This window comes from Argiope bruennichi, chromosome 10 (genome assembly GCF_947563725.1).
Source record: "Argiope bruennichi chromosome 10, qqArgBrue1.1, whole genome shotgun sequence".
Lineage (NCBI taxonomy): Eukaryota > Metazoa > Arthropoda > Arachnida > Araneae > Araneidae > Argiope > Argiope bruennichi.
In genome coordinates this window covers 112,499,841-112,521,682 of record NC_079160.1, presented here as the reverse complement: position 1 = coordinate 112,521,682, position 21,842 = coordinate 112,499,841, and the positions used below count along the sequence as shown (strand labels likewise).

Below are 21,842 nucleotides of genomic sequence, written 5' to 3'. Positions count from 1 at the left end.
CTTTTCCAATTTGTATATTCTCGTATACTGTGTGGCCTCGCTGCGAGTTGAAAGTGGAATGTATTTAGATGCGCAATTGAATTTCGTGCCATTGCAATTAATTTTGAGTTTTTATCCAAAACTAATTGATTTTATTTCTTCTAGGGTCTTTATCTTCTCACAGAACCAGTGATGAAGGTTTTAATCCTATTCTGCGTGTTTGCCCTTGCCTTCGCTGATCCAGAGCCTGGATCTCCATCCTCCTCGGCCTCGAAACCGTCCGACAAACCTCAGTCCTTCCAGCATCAGTCGTCTCTGAAAGAGAGCACAAATCAACATCTGGACGCTAAAAAGGATTCCAGCGAAGCTGCTGCAGAGGCTGCATCAGCAGAAGAATACCGACAGCTGAACGCCGATGAGGTGAAGCAGCTGCTTCTGAAAGTAGTGGATGAGAATATTGACAAAGACAAGGATGGATCGATTACTGCCGACGAACTGAAAGAATGGCTGAAGATCCTGCAGGAGAAGGTCATTCAAGACAATGTCAATAGACAGTGGGCTTACTACCATCCTGAAACTGAAGAGGTCTTGTCCTGGGAAGGATATTATCCTGAAAAGAAGCAAGTTGTCTCTTGGGAACGATACTTGAACTACACTTATCCCGATGAAGGTAAGTTTTAAGTACTTTAAATCTTTTGGCTTCCTTGTTAGATTTTAATTCAACTAATTGTAATTAATCACATCACTGTATCTTTTCATAATTTCGTTTATGGCTGACACTGAAAAACAAATCATGGTCTCTGTGCCAATTATCTGCAGCACACTTAAATATAATTAATTGCTGCCTCATGCTTTCAATAATAAGCAGAAAATTTTCATTGTCCATTTCTTTTTCTTAATTAGTAGCCTAAGTTATAAGAAAACTTGTAAAAGGTTCCAGTTCCAATTTCCAATAATTGCTTGGTATTCGAATGCGGTAATTTTGACGACGCAGTTGGTGAACTTTTTACTAAGCTGAAATGGTAAGACGTCGTCTATTAGAAAATCCTCATTATTTCTGCTAATTCTTGCGAGACGTTCCATTTGTGACTAAACTTTACGATTGCAAAACTAAAAATATAAACTTTTAATGGGATAATTACCAAACTTTTCTTCACACCATCCGTTTCAAATGGAAGTAATTGTTCTCAGACCTACTGTGGGTGCTCTTATAAAAGAGAACTGGTACTTATTTTGTTTTATATCATTTTTAAATGGGAAAGATGAATGAATCAAACATTAAGAAATCGTAAACGATTGGCAATGCTTTGGGACACTGAAATTCTATCTCAAGTTGTCTAATTAAAGGATATGTAAAAATACGACTTGTTCAGCAATATTGTTATATTTCAGTTAATCTAAATCGGGATTTTCAATTCGTATTGGCAGTTGAGAGAGTTAATTTATCAAAATTCATGTCATCTGCAATGTAAAACTGAATTTTAGATGTTTTAAAGAAACTTAAATAGAAGGTTTGAGGTTCGAGAGCATTCATAAATCCTATTGATATCAAAGAATATAAATGAACGAACTCTATTTTTAAAAATGGTTATTCTAATTTCCTCTTTTTTTTTTATATAAAGTCTATTGCATTATAGTGCATTTAACTTCATCTATCTGGGTTTTGATCTAGTAAATTCTAAACTTCTAACTTGATCATTATTGGAACGAATTTGAAAGCGAATATTCACTTCTGAAAGAACTGTGCTAATTCTTCCAGAATCGATTCTGACTTTTACTCTTTCACAAGTTGAAAGTTCCCTCGAAAAATTTAGCAAATGAAATCTTAGGGTTCTATTTCGCACCTATTGGGGGAATGTAATCTTTTTTTATAATTTTAAAATTCAACTGTAGGCAAAGCACTACATGAATCTTTTATTTGTAACTTTTGTGAAGTTTTGGGTTCTCTTTCTGAACACGAGTTCGTGCAAAGTTCTCATTATTTACAGTGGATGAATTCGCCAACCTTCTGGACGAAACTTGAGCCTTGGCGAACTAATTTAAAATTTTGACATACGATTGCTGAGCACCATTTCGAAACATGGAAAATTCTTAAGTTTTGGAAAAAGATTGCAGAATCTTATCTGTACTACATGAAACAAGCCGAGTATAGATAGAGTATAGCCGAGCATAGATGCATATAAAGAAAATTAACAATAAATTAGTAATTGCATCATTTTAAAAGTGTCGAATATACATCGACATGCAAGCGAATTGCGATAGCGTGTTCTCATTTATTCCCTTTATAAAATTATTAGCCAGAATAATTAAACTGTTTCATTCTGTGAGCTAAGATCCAAGTCGTAACCCATCAACCATAACTTAGAAAATCTGATTTCTAAAACGATATGAAGAATACATAATCTCTTGTTTCTTCTACAGTAAATCCTCTTTCGGGTTTTCTTCAGTCACCCTTAATCCAATGGCACCGAAAAGCGATTTTTCTTTTTAACTCCCTTTCATTAAATGAGATTTGGAACGTCTTCGAGACTGTTCCCTGTTTTTCTTTCACCTGCCCCTAAGTATGTTAACAGACTTGAGGTCACCCACCTTGGCCGTCTTTCGTGCCGTTGATCCATTTTCTCTTCAGACTAAAGAAATAACAGGTTTCACTCTCCGGTAAATAACTCGCCAGAAACCTCCCAGTTCATCAGAGGAAGTACAGAATGAACTTGTTTCATGAAAATACCCGGAAAGAGACTTAAAAATAACTTGGGTAATCCGGCAACAAGAATGAGTTGTATTTCATGTAATCGGGATGTCGGTGTCGTTTTGTTCTATATCGGGAATAGTTAGTGGAAGTGGGTTAGGTTATTTGGCCGAGCCGTTTCCGTGTTTTGGGAAATCTGTTATTGAAATTTTAATTCACAAACAACTTTCGGCGAACAGTTGATCGTCCTCCTTATTAACATTATTCAACTAGTTGTATCAACAGACTGAATTGTATCGTATTGGGAAAAAAAAATACTACTTTAAAATAAATTTTAATGATAAATATGGAACATGATAACTGGTTAGCAATATCTGGTAGAGGGGCCCAGCCTTAACGGCTGAACTGATTGCTCTAATTTTATTCGCCAAAGTTTTATTTTCAGCATTTCTCGAAACTTTAGATAGGAGGGAGGTAGGCGACCATTGATGTCGTATCTAAGGATCATGAGCTTTCATATGAAACAAAACGGGACCTAAGAGAATACTTTTCTTTTAGTTTTTCATGGTTGTGTTAAATGTATAGGTTCTAACTAGTTCGCTTTTTGCAGACTTTTGCTTTATAAGACACTTAGCTTGATTTGTTGATGCAAAATCTCAGTCCAGATTCTCACACAAGAGCTTTACCCTTTAAATAAAGAATACATTCTACGGAAATTTCAGTGCTAGTGGCGATGCGACGCAGAATGATAAATAAGTTGCACATGCTTAATTTTCAGAAAATTAAAGAGGTATTTACGCGTTGAACATAGATTTATCAAATAGGATACAAATGAAGGATTAAAATGTTAAGACCTTTAGAAGACTTGAACGTTGTATAAAAACTTATACTAATGATATGGATGTTAGCATGTGACCAATACAATCTTGTTTATTTCGAGTAAATGGATTTACTTTTCGCATCATGAATTACAATGTAAGAATTTGAAATGTTGCAATGAATAATTACTGCAATAAAGAACTTTAGCGCATCTCCACATAGTTACCATAAAATACTTAAACTTTCTATCTCTTCGTGAAAATTATAGCTAATTTGTATTTTTTATAAAAAAAATCAGTAATTAAAAGGAACATATCATTGTGAAGAGATTTGTTAAACATTAGTTTAGGGAATGCATGAAACTATAAATATAATTTGGATTTAAAAGGGACTGATTGTTAATAAAAAAAAAAAATCTGCTACGATGCTAAAATCCATGACATGAAGTGAGTTAATGGCCGAAATCGAGTATCAAGTAAATGATTATGATGCAAAACGCAGTATTTCGAATTAAGACGTTAAATGACAACTTTACTGATTCAAAACCAATCTTGAACCTTGAGACATTCATCGCTAAGGAACGAATTGGATAAAAAATTCCATGAAAAGACAAATGTCAATTCTTTCCGCTGTTGACATTTTTGATTCAAAAAAAAAAAAAAAAAATTAAGCTAAAAAAGTGAAGGTATTCTCCAGACATGTGTTAGAAGGTCCAACTTATCTAAACTGGCATAAGAGACCAATTTTAGCTAATAGAAATCGGTAATTGTAATACCTGAAAGACGAGGTATCTCGTCTGCAGTGTTGAATATGTCAAACTTTTTTAACTGATGGGCTGCGTCCTTTTGAAAAGAATTTTTTTTCCCGAAATAGCGCGTCTTTTTAGGAATAGATACTGATGGGTTATAATTTGTCTGTAGCTTGATAAAACCGATCGTATCGGTAAAATAAAACAATGCACAAATTCTTGGAAAGATAACTTTCGACAGGATAAGATATGATAAATTTGCTTTTCATGTGCTATTCAATACTTTTTAATATATATATATATATATATGAAAATTTTGAAAATTAATGTCTTCTAAATATTAAAGGGGATTAGATAGGGAAAACTTTGAAAACAAATTTTATTTCAATAATGTGAAGTGTGTTCTTCTCCAAATCTGAATCTTCCAGAAATTATATCTTCATACAATTACCGGAAATTTGGACTTCATTTTTAAATAGTTTTGCTTTTTATTTCATGTCTTATAGAAAATTTTTTGTTTCTCTTGCTATCTAATCTGAAATTCTATACAATGAAATATCGTACTGTCGTTAGTCCTTTCCATGACGGTACGATACATTTCTCATAGCTCATCACTTAATCCAATAATTTAATTCCATACACGAGATAACTGGTCCTGCAGATGGCGCTAAAATAACCATTAATAATGAATTATAAAATATATTCTAAAACTAAGGAAATAAAAATATGCTGGTAAAAAAAATATAAAATTGTAAAAAATAAACGATTTTATATAATTTGGAGACGGGGGGAAAAAAGAGGAACTGGAAGCAATGGGATAAAAATAATTCGCAATGCAATCGTAAGGAAATTTCCTAAATATTTACATTAAAAATTTTCATTGGTAGGCTAGTTTTAATCGCATTTATAATTTGCAACTCCCTCTTTTACCATTTTGTTCAGAATTTTTAACATAAAAATCAAAACATAGTTCTATAATTATATTAAATTGTTTAACTTGCATTCTTTTGACACTCAAAAGCTAATTGAATACTCATGCATTGCTGGTTGCATTCGGCGGTCAATGCGTTAGACGCTAGTTTGGCGTCCTTTCCATCTAGTACATGATATTCGATTTCCTTTATCCTGCCAACCAGAGAGCTATGGAAAGTTGCAAAGGCACTATAAGTATTTAGATGTATTATTTTGCTATCCCCATTTTAAGTAATTAGTACTTGGGTGATCGAGCTTCGCTCGGCAGTATTTTTTTGACGAAGTGCAAGAAATCTGGTTAGGAAGATTTTATCGATATCTTCTTGATCCTTGGCTTCGTAAATCAAAATTAAATGTTTTTCCTCAAAGGTTTCCTAGGCATTGTAATTGCAGCCAAATACACACAGGCTGGCTACAAATCCACATTATAAGTAAACCGTATTAATTCCTTGGTCTAACCAAAGGAAAAAACATATCCAACATTTATTTCATGCCCAAATTCGGTAACGTTACTTATACGACAAATTGATTGGTTAACACAATTGCATTATTGTTGAGTGTGAGACGAACGTATTCGGATAATGTCGTAGAATGCCATCATCTTAAAAAATTTTGAGGTGCCAGCAGGTTATCATCCTATGACAATAAGGAAAGTACCATAAAATATTTGCGAAATGGCTCTATGATATTGACAGTATAAGAGCAAATAGAAAGTGCCAATAGATAAATGTGTGCCTTTGTAAAATTGTCTTTTTTCCGGAAAGTCAACTATAAAGATAAAAAGCAAAACCTTATCTAAATATAAAATTTGATTTAAATCGTTGAAGCCGTTTCCGAGATACACGAAATAAATTTGTTCATAAATCGTTTGCTTAAATTTAGGTATTCTCTTGATAAATTTTAAATGTCATCAGTCAACAATGATTAACGATTCCTGAGCAGAAATTATATTGTCGGTCACCGACAACTAACGCAATCCGAGCGGAAATTTCATTTTCAACCACCGTTTATATTTTAATGGTTGTTTACTTAACATGTGATATAGTAGAAACCACTATTAGTGTTAGCTCACACTTGTGTGATGTTACCCCCAAGGTTGTACCATACTCTCCGATTGATTAACATAAACAAGCGCGGATGAATTCTTTAAAAAGTATCGCCGTCCCCTGGCAACGTTTAACTGTGTAGATGTGCAACCATTAAAGTTAATGCTAAAAGTTAAATGCATCTTTTATCATTTCCAGCCCTGAAAGAAGGCGAACCCGCCACTCCAGAATTGAAGGAGGTGAAAGACATGATCCGTCGGGCCGAGCGAAGGTGGAAGAATGCCGATGTGGACGGAGATGGCAGCCTCTCCAAGGAAGAGTTCAGAGACTTCATCCATCCAGAGGAATCCCAGAGGGCCGGAGGAGTGGCCGTCATCGAAGCCATGGAAGACATGGATAAAGACAAGAACAACGAGGTCTCGCTGGAGGAATACATGGCTCACCTAAACAAGGTAATGCTATATCCATGGCGAAAATCTTAAAAATAAGCAGTTGTATGGAATAATGCCGGGTTTACATTCGGGGAGTTATAAGACGGCCAGTAGGCAGCACATGCGTAGAAAGGATAAAAAATGCCGTTCGCTTGAGGGCAAGTAATTACCCCGAAGGGACAACAATATGCCGCTGTATTGTATTTTTTTCCTTACTGCGCATGCGTTTGTAGAATTCGGTGGTTAGTTTTTTTTTTTTTTTTTTTGTCGTGAAAAAATTGATCATACATCATAGATTAATTCCGACATTCTCTGCTCTTTGTTCTTTCTGATGTTTCTTAAATCTTATTTGCCATTTCTTGTCTATAGTTTCTCAAATTCAGGTATGTTGACATTTTTTTTCTTGCTATGTTTCTTTGTATCCATCATTTTAATACGATACTTAATGAAAAAGAGCTATTCTGGAACTCTAAAATGGCAATTTATAGGCAAGCATAGAATGCTTAAATCTATCTTATGAAATTGTGCCAAACATAAATCAGTCCCTTTCTATGTATGTGCTGCCTACTGGCCGATTGTAAACAGGCATAACATTTTTGTTGCCGTTGCTAGTGAGGTAAATTAGTTTGAGTTAAAGCATTGCAACAGGAATAGTCGAATAACCGATCAGAAAACAGCAGGAATGTTCTCAATCTACCTTCTCATATACCAATAAAATATGACGCGTTTTATGTTCTGTTCACCTCATAATAAAAACGGCAGATTTTGTCTCTTTCCATTAGTACATATTCATAATGTTGCTGACAGGAGCACATACCAAATTTCATTTGTCTAAGTAATTGTGTTTTCGGGTAATCGCGTCCTCGATCCGAGTAATCAATCTTCGATATGTGGATTCAGACTTTGATAATCTGCTGCTCAAATGACAAATGTGTAATCGGTTTCATCCATTTAGCCATTTGCGTTTTTTGATTTGTCGTATTCACAAGGTTGGAATAGGATTTCATTCAATTTGACTGACATTTTCAAATTTTATAAAATCGCATTTTACATTTCATGCCAATAGCTCATTGAATTTTTTGACGTGAATACGGTAACGCAATTTTTCCGATACGTGGAAATCTACAAAACAATGTCGAATATTTTGACAGTGACAATATCTTCTCATTGTATAAAAGAATTTCCATCTTTCTATCGTCCGAAATAATAAATAAGTATAATTTATTGCATATTTCTATTAAATATTTATCGAAATTCTGAAAGCATATCAATATTGTGTTCAGTCTTGCAGCGCAAGATATTCTAATATGGACCACTTCTGGATACTTCTTATTCCAAAGTTTCTAAATGCGCCAAATATTTCACTTCCTTTAATCAGAATGTTCAGGCTTGACTATTTAATTTGAGAGCTATCGATCTTGTTTAATCTCTTGAACTACACATTTGTTTAAATTCTTTGCTGCAGGTTAATTACTTATTTAAATATTTGTTATTACCATTCCTATAAATATCTCGATCTCATTTTCAATTATTAAAGTGACCAAATTATTTCTTAAATTATTTCCACTTGAATACAGAATTAAATATCAAATTCTGTATGTAATGCAATGCACATATCTGAACATTCATGTATAAATTATTTACGCCCAAGAGCGTTACATATGTTATTTTACTTCCTGTAGTCTTATTTCTTTGTTTAATTCAACTTTTATCGTCGAGGAAGTTTCAAACTCGTCCACATAAGTTCTGCAAATGTTATGGTTCTGCTTCCACTAGGTCTTGCCTATCTAACCGAATTGATGATGTCAAAAAAAAAAAAATCCTGGATTTAAACAGGATAATGCGATTTTTTTGTATTTGTAGCCTGAAAAGTGGATATTTGTCGGTCTTAATGTCGAATATTTTGGCGATTATCTCATCTTTTCTTTGTATAAAGGAATTTCCATTCTATTATTTTATCTTGGGCTATAAAAATGTATATCTTGTGAATATACCTTGTTTGTACCGATCATTATGAAAACTTGCATTCATTCCTTCCATAGTATATATTTACCAATGCTATTGCTATCTTGTATATTATGAAATATAACTACACACTCTAATATTTTACTGTATTTTTGTAGGTTTCTGGTGAAGAAAAGGAAGATCCAAACTGGGCCTCCGCTCAACAGGGCCACTTCACCAATTTCCTGGACAAGGACAAAGATGGCAGCTTGAACGAGGCCGAAATGCGGGAATGGGTTGTGCCTACCTACGACAGAAGCGAAGCTGAGGCCTGGAGACTTATTTCCATCGCAGATCAAGATCAGGACACCAAGTTGACCCGAAAGGACATTGAAGACTACCACGAGTATTTCTTGACTCTCCTCCCTCCAGAGTATTGGGTTCAGGATGACCCCACAGAATCTTCCCGCCACGACGAATTCTAATCGAGCTTCATTAGAAATAAGCATTCCACTTTCCTGAGGTGCTTGGCTATCCTTCCATGCAAGCTATCCTTTGGGGAAATGCTGTCCTTCCTTTTCTCTTTTGTTCATTTATTCGTTTCTACACACGCACAACATCGGCAATCCTTTCATTACTTTTTATCCTTTATTCTTTCATCAGTTTCGTTCTATTCCTTCTTGATTCTCCCCCCCCCCCTCTTTCATCTGTGTAGTGAAACTAACCATTGCTCGATTCCTAGTTAGTTGAAGAATTTTGATGTACATATTGAAGTTGAAATCTTACTATCCTAAAAATAAATTTTAAGATAAAACTGTTTTAAAAATGGGGAATCTGTTCCTTAATTTGGTTACATTCCGATTGTAAATTGAGCCTCTATTTGGAAATTTGCTCATCTGTACATTTTGTACATTTTTTTTTCTTCGTTTTATATGAATTTGTATTGTTTTATAGTCTACATTTATTCGACGGTGATATAATGAATGTTTTCAGATTTAAAATAAAGTGTTTGTTTTAAAGTTGTTTCTTCCTTGATCCACACTTTACTTTGTTTTCCACGTTTTCTACTTTGTAATCAAATCCAGATTATAAAATGTATAAGAATTTTAGAACAATCTTGAGGTTAAAAATTATGTATTTAAAAACGTCTTTTTCTTCACCTAGATTAAAAATTTCTCAAAAATGAATTAAATCGGTTTATAATTAAAGAATTAAATATATATAATCTACAAAATGCTAATAACAGACGGTAATACGTTTCGAATTCGAATTATTTTAATATTGAAGATCTAAATCACTATTATGCATAAGTTACAATATTAACTCTTTGAGGTACACAATTTTAAAGAAAATAAAAATCCTAATTGCACAGGATTTTTTTATAAACTTTTCCTATTTTGATTATTCAGAATTAAAAAAAATTTACTCAAAATAAATACAATTTCATACAAATCTGTTTTTTTTTTTTTTTTACGTGGTGGGACTTGTATAATACCACAGCTTCAAAATTATTATGAAACAATCGGATAATATGTTTTTAATTGTTGAACAATTTATTCACTCATAATAAAGTAGGACATACCATTTTGAACGACAAAAATATTGCTTCTAATGCCACGACAAAAAAATCACTGCATTACAAAATGCTCAACTTTAATCGCGGCAACGCACACCACTTCATTTTTGATTTCTGTACATTTTTGTTCACTTATTTACCGCTGGTGCATAGAAATGCCAATTGAATGGAAAAACTAAATAAAATATCAAGTTGTCATTAATTTCAATTTTTCGAGTTGGGTTACGATGTATACCATCACACATAAAGAGCTAATCAAATGGGAGGGGAGCAGTTTTTAATCCGTCTAGCCCCAAATAGTTAATAACGATTTGAAAGGCACTTTATTCGGTGCAAAAATAAATATAACTGCAAGAGTTCGGAAATGAATGCTTTAGTTTGAACAAATACATCCATTATTTCGTTTGTATACACTTCATTCTCGGATTTTAAAATCCTCCGTGCTTTTGCGCATGCCGTAAGGTGCATTTATATAGTCGGAATAGGGGTGAGATGAAAGATGAAATGACATGTTTACATTTAACAACAAAGTAAACTCCAATTTTACGCGGATTTAGAAAACGTAAAAATTATGGTTAACTCGTAATATTGTTGGGAAAAGATAACTTGTAATACTTTAGATACATTTTTATTAAGGGTCCTAAACATCAAGCTATAGTGAATAAATGGAAGATTTCTGTCCTTAAAATTTGATAATTCACTTTTTTCATAGAAATTTCTATGATAAAAATTTTATTTCTTTTATTTGTTATTGAATTTTTCGATAACGTTTAGAGTTTAACAACGGTACGTCATCTCAATCGCATTTAATGTTATTACAAACAATGTACTTCGTGCCCCACTTGAAAACTTTTTGCCACTTAAATTAGCCCTATCAAAAATCAATACAATTTTGAGTAAAAATAAAATAGTCAGAAACGGTACGACATTCTCATACGAGTGTGTGTGCGGGGACGGGGGGGGGGGACTTCTGAAAAAAAAAAGCATTTATAATGGGGCAGCAATCAAGGTCGAAGAATTCTGGAAATGTGTTCACCTTAGGCGTCTAGCGCCTTAGCTAGGTAGAATAATCAAAAAGTGGTAGTCTCGGGATGCTGAAACGAACACTATTTGAACTGAAGATATATTTTAGAACTCGTATCAAATATTGCAAATGGCATTGCGATCTATGAGCTACACTATATTGAAAATCTGAATTGAATATCTTTTGGAATTGATTTGTAGGAATATACAGTTGCAGATCACGAGGCCTATTAAAAGTATAAAATAATAACGATGTAAACAGGCATAAATTCATCAGCAGCAGCAATTGCATCAATTCAAATTAACAAACATTTATGTCGGAAATTCAGTTTTCCTAATCCATTGAAGCAAAAACAATATCGGCGTTCATCTACGCTCCCGCGAAACGTTTTTTTAATTCCATCTTCGTATTGCATGATTTTTATTTGGTTTGTTTAATTGTTCTAAAGAGGGGATTTAGTAATCGATTTTTAACCCATTTTTGATGTGCGTGAATTTTTAAATTTTATTCTAGTAGAGAATTCCCGATGACGATGCAATATGAACACTTTCAGAACTAATTCATAATCAATGTTTTGGTTTTAATCGAGATTAAATACATTGTTCTGACGTTTTTCCGAAAGTAGCTATAATTAATCTGTTATGACCGAAAAAAAAATAATGCGTTCGATTTTGAAAGTTGAATACATGCGAATTTTTTCTTTTAAATTCTCCAGTAAATTATTCGGGACCATTCCATTAAAATGGAAACTTATATTTTAGTTTGTAATATTATTTAGTGTAAACAGAATGTACAATGAAATACATTTACTGTCACTAATTTTGTAAAAATATACTATTTTTTAATGTGATTCAAAAATGTAACATCCTGTATTTATATATTCTGAGATCAATTAAAAGCTTAACTTACGGTGGTAATTCAGTTTATAACATCTCAACCCAAATCAATTATTGTGACGACAACTAATTGTACTAAATACTTTAGGGTCAAGACGAAAACATGTGCAAATATTTTGCAGTGCTTCCTATGTCAGTCAGGGCATGAATTTCATTATTTTAGATTTTTTTTAAAAGTATTTTTAAAGTTGCAATCACCAGGTCATTCATAATCACTGACGAATTTTGAGTAAAATCAGTTCAGAGGAAGTCTGTATGTCCGGCTGTTCGAATATAAGTCAATACGATAACTATAAAACGAAAAGATGTGACAGATAAAATTCGATACACAGAATTAACATCTATAGTCTCGACACTTTTCAAAATTTGAGCCAAATGCAACAAAGGATTGACCGTCTGTCGGTCTGTACTTTCAGAAACACGTAAACGTGATAATTTAAAAACACAATGACTTGAATATATTAAATTTGATAGGGGATTTTGTGACTACAAATGTAATTTTGTGTCAAATTTTTGTTTTAATTGTCTGAGAAAAACGTGCCTAAAACACGAATTTGATTTTCGGATGCAGCATACCAAAATAATTCGCCACGAACGCCACTAAAGATTCAGTAAAAATGGTAAATTCACGCCAAAGACTAATATTTCGTAACTATTGAACGGCAATTGCATGCAATAATATGCTAGAAATTTTGGGGGAGACTAAACAAACGTAAGTTGTACTAAACAAACCCACGATTTATTTCTAAATTGTGGGTTTATTGCACTTTTCTCTAAAAAATGCGCAAAAAAATAAATGTTTTTTTTAATAATATTGACTTTTGGTTAGTGTATAGTAATAATTAAATATCAAATAAATTAATATAATTTAATTAAAAATCGATTTTTTTTTAATAAATGATTCTTAGATTGATGACTTAAAAAAAAAACCTTCCGTTTAGTACAATTAATAGATATAATTGAAATATTCAAAACCGAAACAGATAAGATATTAACTCCAACGTTAATTAAGAAAAGCAGACGATTTTCCCTCCAGTATAATTGAAAAATCAAACGATAAATTTATCATAAAACAGTATTCTGTGCATTTAATTGAAAGAAGAATATTTGCAAACAGTTAATTTCTTAAAATATATTTAAAATGAAGAAATAAATTTAAACTCTTTCCAATCGATACAAATCTTTGAGATTTGCGCAAGAATTTCAAAACTTTTCATTAGTATAAAATTTGCAACAAATCTATATTTGTATACTATTTTTATAATATTTTTTACCTTAATATTATTTATTTTGCAATAAATATTGAATATGTGCTAGTAATAAATTCATTATATATGGTTGCTTCAAAAGTTAATATTTTATAATTTTTTTCTAGGAAAGGAATTGGAAACAATAACTTAGATGAAAAAGAATCTACCTTTACCTTCCAGCTTGTAGAGAAAAAATTTTAAAAAAAGTTTGTTTGGAAAATATATTAAATTTTTAAACTCATTAATTTTCAATGACCTTAAATCTGCTTAATGGTGATTTTGAAGTCAAAGTGTAATCATGAAGTTTATTTATTTTAGTGGTAATGGAAGGAATTTTGAATGATTCAAAATTTTGTATTAATTTTTCAATTTCATTTTTTTGCTATATAAAAATTAAAAAGAAAAGTTTTTTTATTGGAATTTAATTTTATTTTCACGGACATTAACTATATTTTGCAATCTTGGTACTTTGAGCATAATTTTAAAGAAATTTACTGAAACTTATAACTTAAATTAAATTGGACGTTAAAGAGTTAAAGATATTCGTTTGCAGGCCGGGATAGCCTGGTTGGTAGAGCGTCGGATTCGCGTCCGGAACTGCGAGTTCGAACCCCGCCGGCCGAAGAATCCCCGCGTGCTCGTTGGCTGACGCGCGTTAAATCTGTCGTGCTCACTAAGTCCTCCAAGTCGAGAGTAATACCACTGGGGGTACTGGATCAGGGGTGATCGTTCTCTGATTCAGGTCTAAATTACGATCTGTGGTTGTGTGAATGAAGTCAGCCCCGTAAAAAGGGTTGTGACGTGTATGTAGTTAAGTCGTTCTCTTGGCCCTAGTTGGCGTTACTTTATAAACAAGAGGCGCTTCCCCCCTCAGGCTTAAATCGGCTGTCTTCGAACAGCGGGCTTGTCCATGGCAAGTGCCATAAGAAACAACAGATATTCGTATTAAAGAATTCGTAAAGATATTCGTTCGTGCTCTTAAAGATAAGAACATGAACTGAAGAGCAGCGCTAATTTATCAGAATATTTAAAAATGAATTTTATCTTTTTTAAAATAAGACTGATGTGCTATCTATATCTAGATGTGCTATATCCTATGTGATAAGACTGTGCTATCTATATCCTTAGAAAGATGCAACAGAGATTAATGTCCGTGAACCAGATATTAAATTTGACATCTCGATATACTTCTGTATAGCATCGATTTCGATACTAAAGATTCTCGGTCTGATATCTTTTGATTCAGTTTATTGAGCTCGCGTTTGAGACATCTCATAGCTTTTATACATGTTTATTTTTATTCTTTCTACATGAAGAATTGGGGGGGGGGGGGGGATTTTGAAACAATAATTCCTTGGCCAAGATTTTTCAGGTAATTTAATTTTTGCTTTCATCTGATTCACAACGGCCACACACTCGCATTTCATTCAAACAACAATACCGTATCGTTTAAATTTCAGAACATTTTCTCAGAATTTTCTTAATCCTTCTAAATTCGCTTACAGGATAATTCTGATCGAACTATATTTTCAAAGTTGTTTGCCTTACCCATAAATGAAGAGTTTTGGGAAACGTATTAGAATATTTTGATTATGTTGAGAAATTGTGAAATTCTTATCTTTTTTATTTAAAATTACTTTTAGATTCAATTTTCTTTTTATTCCCGAGATTCTGATACTGCCCAGAAAATTAACCTGCAATTTAGTGCTTTATAAATTCAGCTTGTCATTATAATTATATAAAAATGTTACTAAAGAAGAAATGGCTAAAATATCTGGTTTTGAAAATTGTGAAAATGAAACAAGACTTTCCAATTTGCATAGTCTCAGGGCCCCTGCGGAGCTTAATCGAACCCTGTGCGTCACCTTCTCCCCTGAAACGGCGATTTCTTGTTGTAATGGCCTTGAAAGTGTGGTGTCATAATGACTCCACACTTCCATTTCAGAGTCGAGTCAAAGAGCAGTTTTTATAACTAAATGAGCGATTTTGAACCGCTTACAAATCTATGCAAGATTTTAAGAAAGCTTTGTGAATTGTTAAAAAGTAAAAGCGCCCCACCCCACCGTCTTTCAACAAACTTGATAATGTAAGACATGTCTCAATGGCACATCTATTGAGCAAAATGAATTCTGGAAAAGCGTCTGTTAAAAACACTTAATCTTAAGTAAATTAAAATCATCGCATCTAAACTTTATTTAGATGCTAATATTCAAACTGCGGAACACCGAGATTTAAAGCAAGGTGATCCTTAAAGACTCGAAAATATTGTACATTCATTATGTCATTCAATCACCCTTGTAGAAAACCAAAAAATTCAATAATTCTAATATTTACTTATTATGTCAATAATTCTGTCCCCTGTGAGTATACCAAAAACTAAACTGTCTCCAATTAGTAAGCGTATTCTTCACTAGAACCAGCGACATTCATCATTTTTGCACAATCCGTTTACGGTAAAGAAGCAGATTCTCATTTCCTAACACATGCCATCCATTAGACGGTATTATTTTCTAATGCGGTATTCAAATAAACAAGGCAGTCAAATTTCAATAAGTTAATCATTGTAAATAATTCCAATTCAATTTTGTAAAGCAAGATAAATTTTGCTACTTGATAAGTATAAATCACGAGATAAAAGTTCTCATTGATTTTTTTTAATACCACAACAAAAAAAAATGCATTCAAACTTAAAAAATTTACAAAGTGACAATGGAAAGTCAAACAAGCTTGATAAGATATTGATAGTGCATAAAATTTAACACGTTAAAATACATTTTTAAAATTCGTTATTATTAAAATTGTCTATGAATTCAGAAGACACTACTTTATACTATAACTTCTTACTTATGCTTTTTCTTGCTCTTTTTCTTTTTGGGATTTTTTCGCTCTGGTAACGCAGCTTGGCTTGTTTGGGAAGCTCCTTCAGCACCCAAACTCATTTGTCCTAAGTCATCTTCTATTCCCAGTTCGGATGCGATTTTACTACTGTGTCCTCGGATAGTTTGTTCAAAAGCCATCGTTGATTTTGAGAACTTCTTACCACACAAATTTTTGCCTCCCACAGCACCAGTTTCGGAACTTTCAACTAACTTTTGCGGCCCCAGTGATTCATGGTCGTCTGATAAAATCATTCCAGGTGGCCATTCTAAATTTTCTGCAAAAACTGCATTTTCTTCAAAGGCGATATTTTCAAAGAAGTCATGTGGTAAAAATCCCACATAATCCCTCAGTTTTGTTACTGTCATCGTCTCTGGAAATCCAGTTGTTTTAAAATCATCTCTCCACTGTTTTTTGACATAATCAAAAAATAATTCCGAAATGTCCTCTATAGATCCGTAAGGAATAGCGAAAGCGTCAATGAAATCAGTAATCCATCGGGTATACTCCGATATGTTGTCAAATTTGTCAAAAAAATCTTCAACGGTTTCTGGAACTTTTGGATCTGGTCTGGTCATATTCGTAATATAGAGCCCGATTGAATTCATCACTATATTGGGATCAATATCTACGTTTTCGTGGTGAAAGAACATAATAATTTCGTTGCATACTGCAAAGGATGCGTTCACTATGGATTGAGTAGTGTCTGACCAGCTAAGGGGACAACATACAACGACCATCTCTAGGAAGATCGGAAGAGTCTCTTTACTAAATCCTGAGCTCTTGAGTCGAGATGTGAACATCTGTGTCCACTTATCCCTCATAATTAAAGAGACTCGCAAAGTTGATGCACGGGCTATCTCCAAGAAATTGGCGCGATTGTAAACATTTTCTTCACATTCTGTGGTTGGTAATTTCGTTTCAGGGAATCCACATTTTGGCAGTGTATATACTAGTACATCATAGATGAGTCTTCGGATATACGTTGTGTCTTTTTCAGTATATACATACTTTTCCCGTGCTTTACTAGCCATTTCGTTAGATTTCGGGCAAAAGAAATGAATTCTACCATCAAAGACATTAAATAAGTTTTCTCTTCAATTCAATTGCATTTCTCAAGTATTTTGGATTTGATCTTACACTCTCCCATTCGGCTTTCTATCAATGGTTGATCTAAAATTAAAGTCTCCAGAAGGGGAAATAATCTTTCTTCATATTATAAAATTGTAGAAAATTTTCTAGACTTATTACAAATTTTCTTCCGTTTGGAATCAATTATTCCATAATGTGGCGATAATTGATCTAGGTGAGTATAAATATCCCGGGAACTAACTTTGGGGGACGCTGAAAACTATAGAATTGGAACTTTTACTACAAGCAGAAGCTTGACATGATTACTATTGTTACAACAATGAGTAACAAAAAGAGGAATTATGAACGAAATATCACATCTACAAAACTGATAAAAAATATATAAATTTTATACAATATAATATTAGATAGAGACAATGATGATGTGATGAAATGATTTTAGGACTGCAATAGTAGTTTCAAAGTCTTGAATCTTGCCATTCTTATCCAACTCTAATAGGCTGCGCAATCAAGCATAGAGATTATCAGGGTTCAAATCTGGAATTTCTTTCAGAAATTGAATTTTGGACTCACATTGTATTTCAGACAATGAAAACAGATGTGCGTTACATTTTCTCTATAAAAAATATCATTTTCACGTTTATTTCAAGTTTTTATAGCCAGAAATACAATAACTGTACCAAGGGAAGAAAGAAATTAAAAATAAATATGATTATCTAGGTGTCATTTATCGATGCTACGCCACTATCTATAGTAATTTTTATTAGGTAAGTTTTAAAACATCGTTATAAATCTATGAATTGTTTATGAGGGTAAGGTGGAGTCAATTCATAGGAAAGAGTACAGGACAGTATCTCATGAACGTGAATATTTTTCTCTGGATTTGAATCACAAGAGGTTTTGTCTCAGTTACCACTCTCAACTACTGATTATTCTAATTAAACTAACCTAGACTAAGACAAGATATTTTTTTACTCAATGTACTCGTACTGGTGGTCAAAAACACTGTACCAGAAAGGAAAATTAGTATCAAATAAATTGATATAATTATACAATAACTTCGAAATATTTTCATTTTTTTAATGTTGTTGCAAACTTTCGTATTTAATTGTATTGGTGCATTAATTATCATCCAATTCAAAGGCATTACTTGAGATTACATCGTAAAACGTTTGTCGAAGAAAACAAAGTTAAATCAAACATCCCTTATTTGTTATAATCACACAATGAAAAAGTAGTTCTTTACCGTTGGTTATCAAGTTGAGAAATGTATCCTTTATGATATTCGAAATTATAAAAGACAACGTCTTCTTCCTAACAAACCACATTAATTCCTCCAAAGCTTGTTATACATCCTTGAAGAGTATTGGTTGGGTGGAATACTCCATTTTAAAAGTAGCAGGACAAATTCAGCTTAATACAGCAGAAGTTGAACGTCATCAACTAGAAAAAATAAATAATATTTAGTTGAAAGATATGAAATGTTAGTTAATAAAAAACGTGCTATTCTATAACATAACAATGAGAGGAGAATTCCGAAGTAGGCAGACTAGGCAGTTTCCTAAAACCACTTGGTTGATGGAGAGCTATAGGTAGATCCCTTAAAAAATTATTATTAATATAATTACCAAATAAATAAATTCATAGAAAATACAAAAATAAAACTCTAAAAATACAAATTTTATTAATTATTAGATATCAGCACTTTGTCCAGTACAATTAGCCAAGTTCTATTCTGTTTCATTGATTCACTTATTACAATATTTAATATATAATACCATATGGTTAAATAATACTAAATGCACACATAAATGCCACTCAGTCAAAGACCATAATAAATAAACAAAACAGACTTGAATCTAATGTTTTTAACATGTGAGAAAATGTTGTTTTGGTTAGGGTGTTTTGAAGCCCCGAAATGTGGGCAGAAAAATAAAGGGCATGGGTCGTAAGAAGTTATAGCCCTTAAGAAACACAAAGAAGAGAACGGGAATCAACACAAAACAGCGATGTGATGTTTCGAAAGGTATATATAATGATAATATATATTTTTCATTTTAATTTTTAATTTTTCTAGTTGGCAAAAAAAAAAAAAAAAAACTTTGGAATTTGAACGATTTTGAAATTAAAGAAAAAAAATTGTTTTTCAAAATATTGACGCATGCGTAATCTGATAGTCCCGTGATTGTTTCAAACCGGTTTAAACTATTTTTTTTTCAAAAAAAAAAAAATCTAGTCTCCAGAAAAAAAGAAAAAAAAAATTAGAACTTGATTGATTTTGTGACCGTGAAAACCATCGCTTTTCTAAATGTCGGTGATTGCGAAATATGAATGTTCTCACATAACTTGAAATTGCGATAGATTTTAATTTATTATTATTATTATTTTCTTCGTATTCTCGAGGTTTAAAATCAAATTAGCAATACCTTGTAAAACTACACTGAATCCATTCATGTATTACGCGATATAAAAATTTGTGAATCTGAGATTTTATTATTTTTCCTTTTCATCCTTTAATTGAATACGAGAATATAAAATATATATAAAAAAACTGTAGCATATAACAGTGATTTTGCTTAAGAGTAAAAGCTTTTTCCACTTTTGTTTCTTCCATTTTCTCTTTATGATGTAAACCAGTGGTATGCAAGTTAAGCAAAGCCACAGTTATGCTATTTAATATCAGCGGCCTTTCCTCTGTAATGCAACGATTCTCAAAGTTTTAAACAACATAAATAGATATCACTAATATCTGCAACCATAAAAAAAGTGCTATCCAATTAAAAATCAATGCATCCTAAATGGAATATCTATAAGTTAAAACATTTGAAATATAATTATATTCTTAAATGAATGTATTACGTGAAATTTAATTAGTGTAAGAAATAGTGGAATAGTGAATTTGCAATAAACAGTGAGTAATAGTACCTAATAATATTATTAAAATTTATTATTGATAAAAATCAATGCAACGGATAAATCTGTTTCATTGTAAAAAATTTCTATATATCGAGCTACCTTCGTTTATTTCAAACATAAAACAGTTTCAAGTCGCAACATTATTCCATATTTATTTTTAATTAACAGCATGGCTGAAAAACTGATTCCACAAAACTAAGAAGCCTTAAAATATTTTAATAACTTTCTTAAAAATATGCTTATATCCATCTTTTTTTTTTTCCTCTCTCTCTTGAACAAAAATTTGAATTATCTCTCTCATTAGGGAATTTTTTTAAATCTCATTAAGAAAATTTCTGTCACATGATATGTATGAAGCTGATCTCTTTCTTGAATTCAAATATTATCTAACATGGTGTTTTCAAAATAAAGCAGAGGATTTTTGTGGTCTCTCCAAAGCTTTCTTGCATTCTCTTTAATAAATGTACTTCTGTATTATTAACCGCATGCTACTGACGAACAGTATTTACGAAAGAGCCATTATAGCTTTGGCTTTTTTACTGCCAATGTAGTAATCATTAAAAAATGATGAATTTCCAAGTTTTAGACCTCGCTAAATTCGAAAAGCACATGTTCGGAAAATTGCCCATTTATCAATCTGTCTGTGACAAAGGTAACTCAAAACCACTTTGGGCTGGACGGATGAAATTCGATATACGGTTTTTACACCAAATTTGTAGATTTTTCTCAGAATTTGAGCAAACTCCGTCCGGAGGAAGTCTGTCTGTCCGCCAGCACGAATATAAGTTAACAAGAAGAAAAGAGCTAAATGGAAAAAATTCTGTAAGAAGAAAAAGCGAAAGGGATAAAATCCTGCACGAAGACATTTCTGTATCTATACCAGGGGTGGCGAACCTTTATGGAGCAACGTTCCATTTTTTCTAAAAAATTGCTTAATGAGGTATAGACGTGTCGCACTGTATAGTAGTAAATGTTTTAGTTATACCTGTAATTCAAATTAAAGTAGCATTAGTATGACTTCTGTTGTTGCAGATTAAATGACAAATAACTTATATTAAGATTGTAAGATGTTACTTTTAGCAGAATGCATGCTGAACTGGAGTCATCCGCCAAATAGTTTCTAAGCGAGACTTCAATGTTATTTATTTCTGAAAATGACTCGCAGGCATAAGTAGATGAAAATATCTTTAAAATAGCATGAGTCAGCTTCTTTAAACAGTTTAAATGTTTGAATCGAATTCCATGTTTCCAAAATTTCATTACTGACAATTTTACTTATATTGTTTGTTAATCTTTCTGTTTAAATTATTTCCAACTTTTTCCTTGTTTTAATAATTTTTTAATCCATATTCAACTAGCCTGGAAATCAATTAACTGCATTTCAAATTCTAATCGAATTGGTACAAGTTCAGTTTATCAAATGAAGTCTAATCAGGGTACATAATGAACGTGAGCGTTTCCGATACTTCTTTGGACTGAAAAAAAAAAATCTCGCTGCAAATTCCTTGATTGAAGAATCAATTACGGAAATAAATTCTTCAGTAACTTTTTCTTCGTCTAGTTTCTCATGTACATATAAATCT

At 32.3% G+C, this 21,842-nt stretch overlaps 1 protein-coding gene across 1 annotated transcript in view; it reads left to right on the top strand.

Moving 5' to 3' along the window:
* Positions 1-9,647, top strand: part of LOC129988855 (calumenin-like) — a 33,428-nt gene extending 23,781 nt beyond the window's left edge. Inside the window, exons 2-4 of the mRNA XM_056097133.1 lie at positions 145-649; positions 6,452-6,705; positions 8,808-9,647. Of these exons, the coding sequence (XP_055953108.1) occupies positions 172-649; positions 6,452-6,705; positions 8,808-9,113 (1,038 nt within the window). The 5' untranslated portion in view covers positions 145-171 and the 3' untranslated portion in view covers positions 9,114-9,647. The remainder of the gene's footprint in view (positions 1-144; positions 650-6,451; positions 6,706-8,807) is intronic.
* Positions 9,648-21,842: the final 12,195 nt, after the last annotated feature.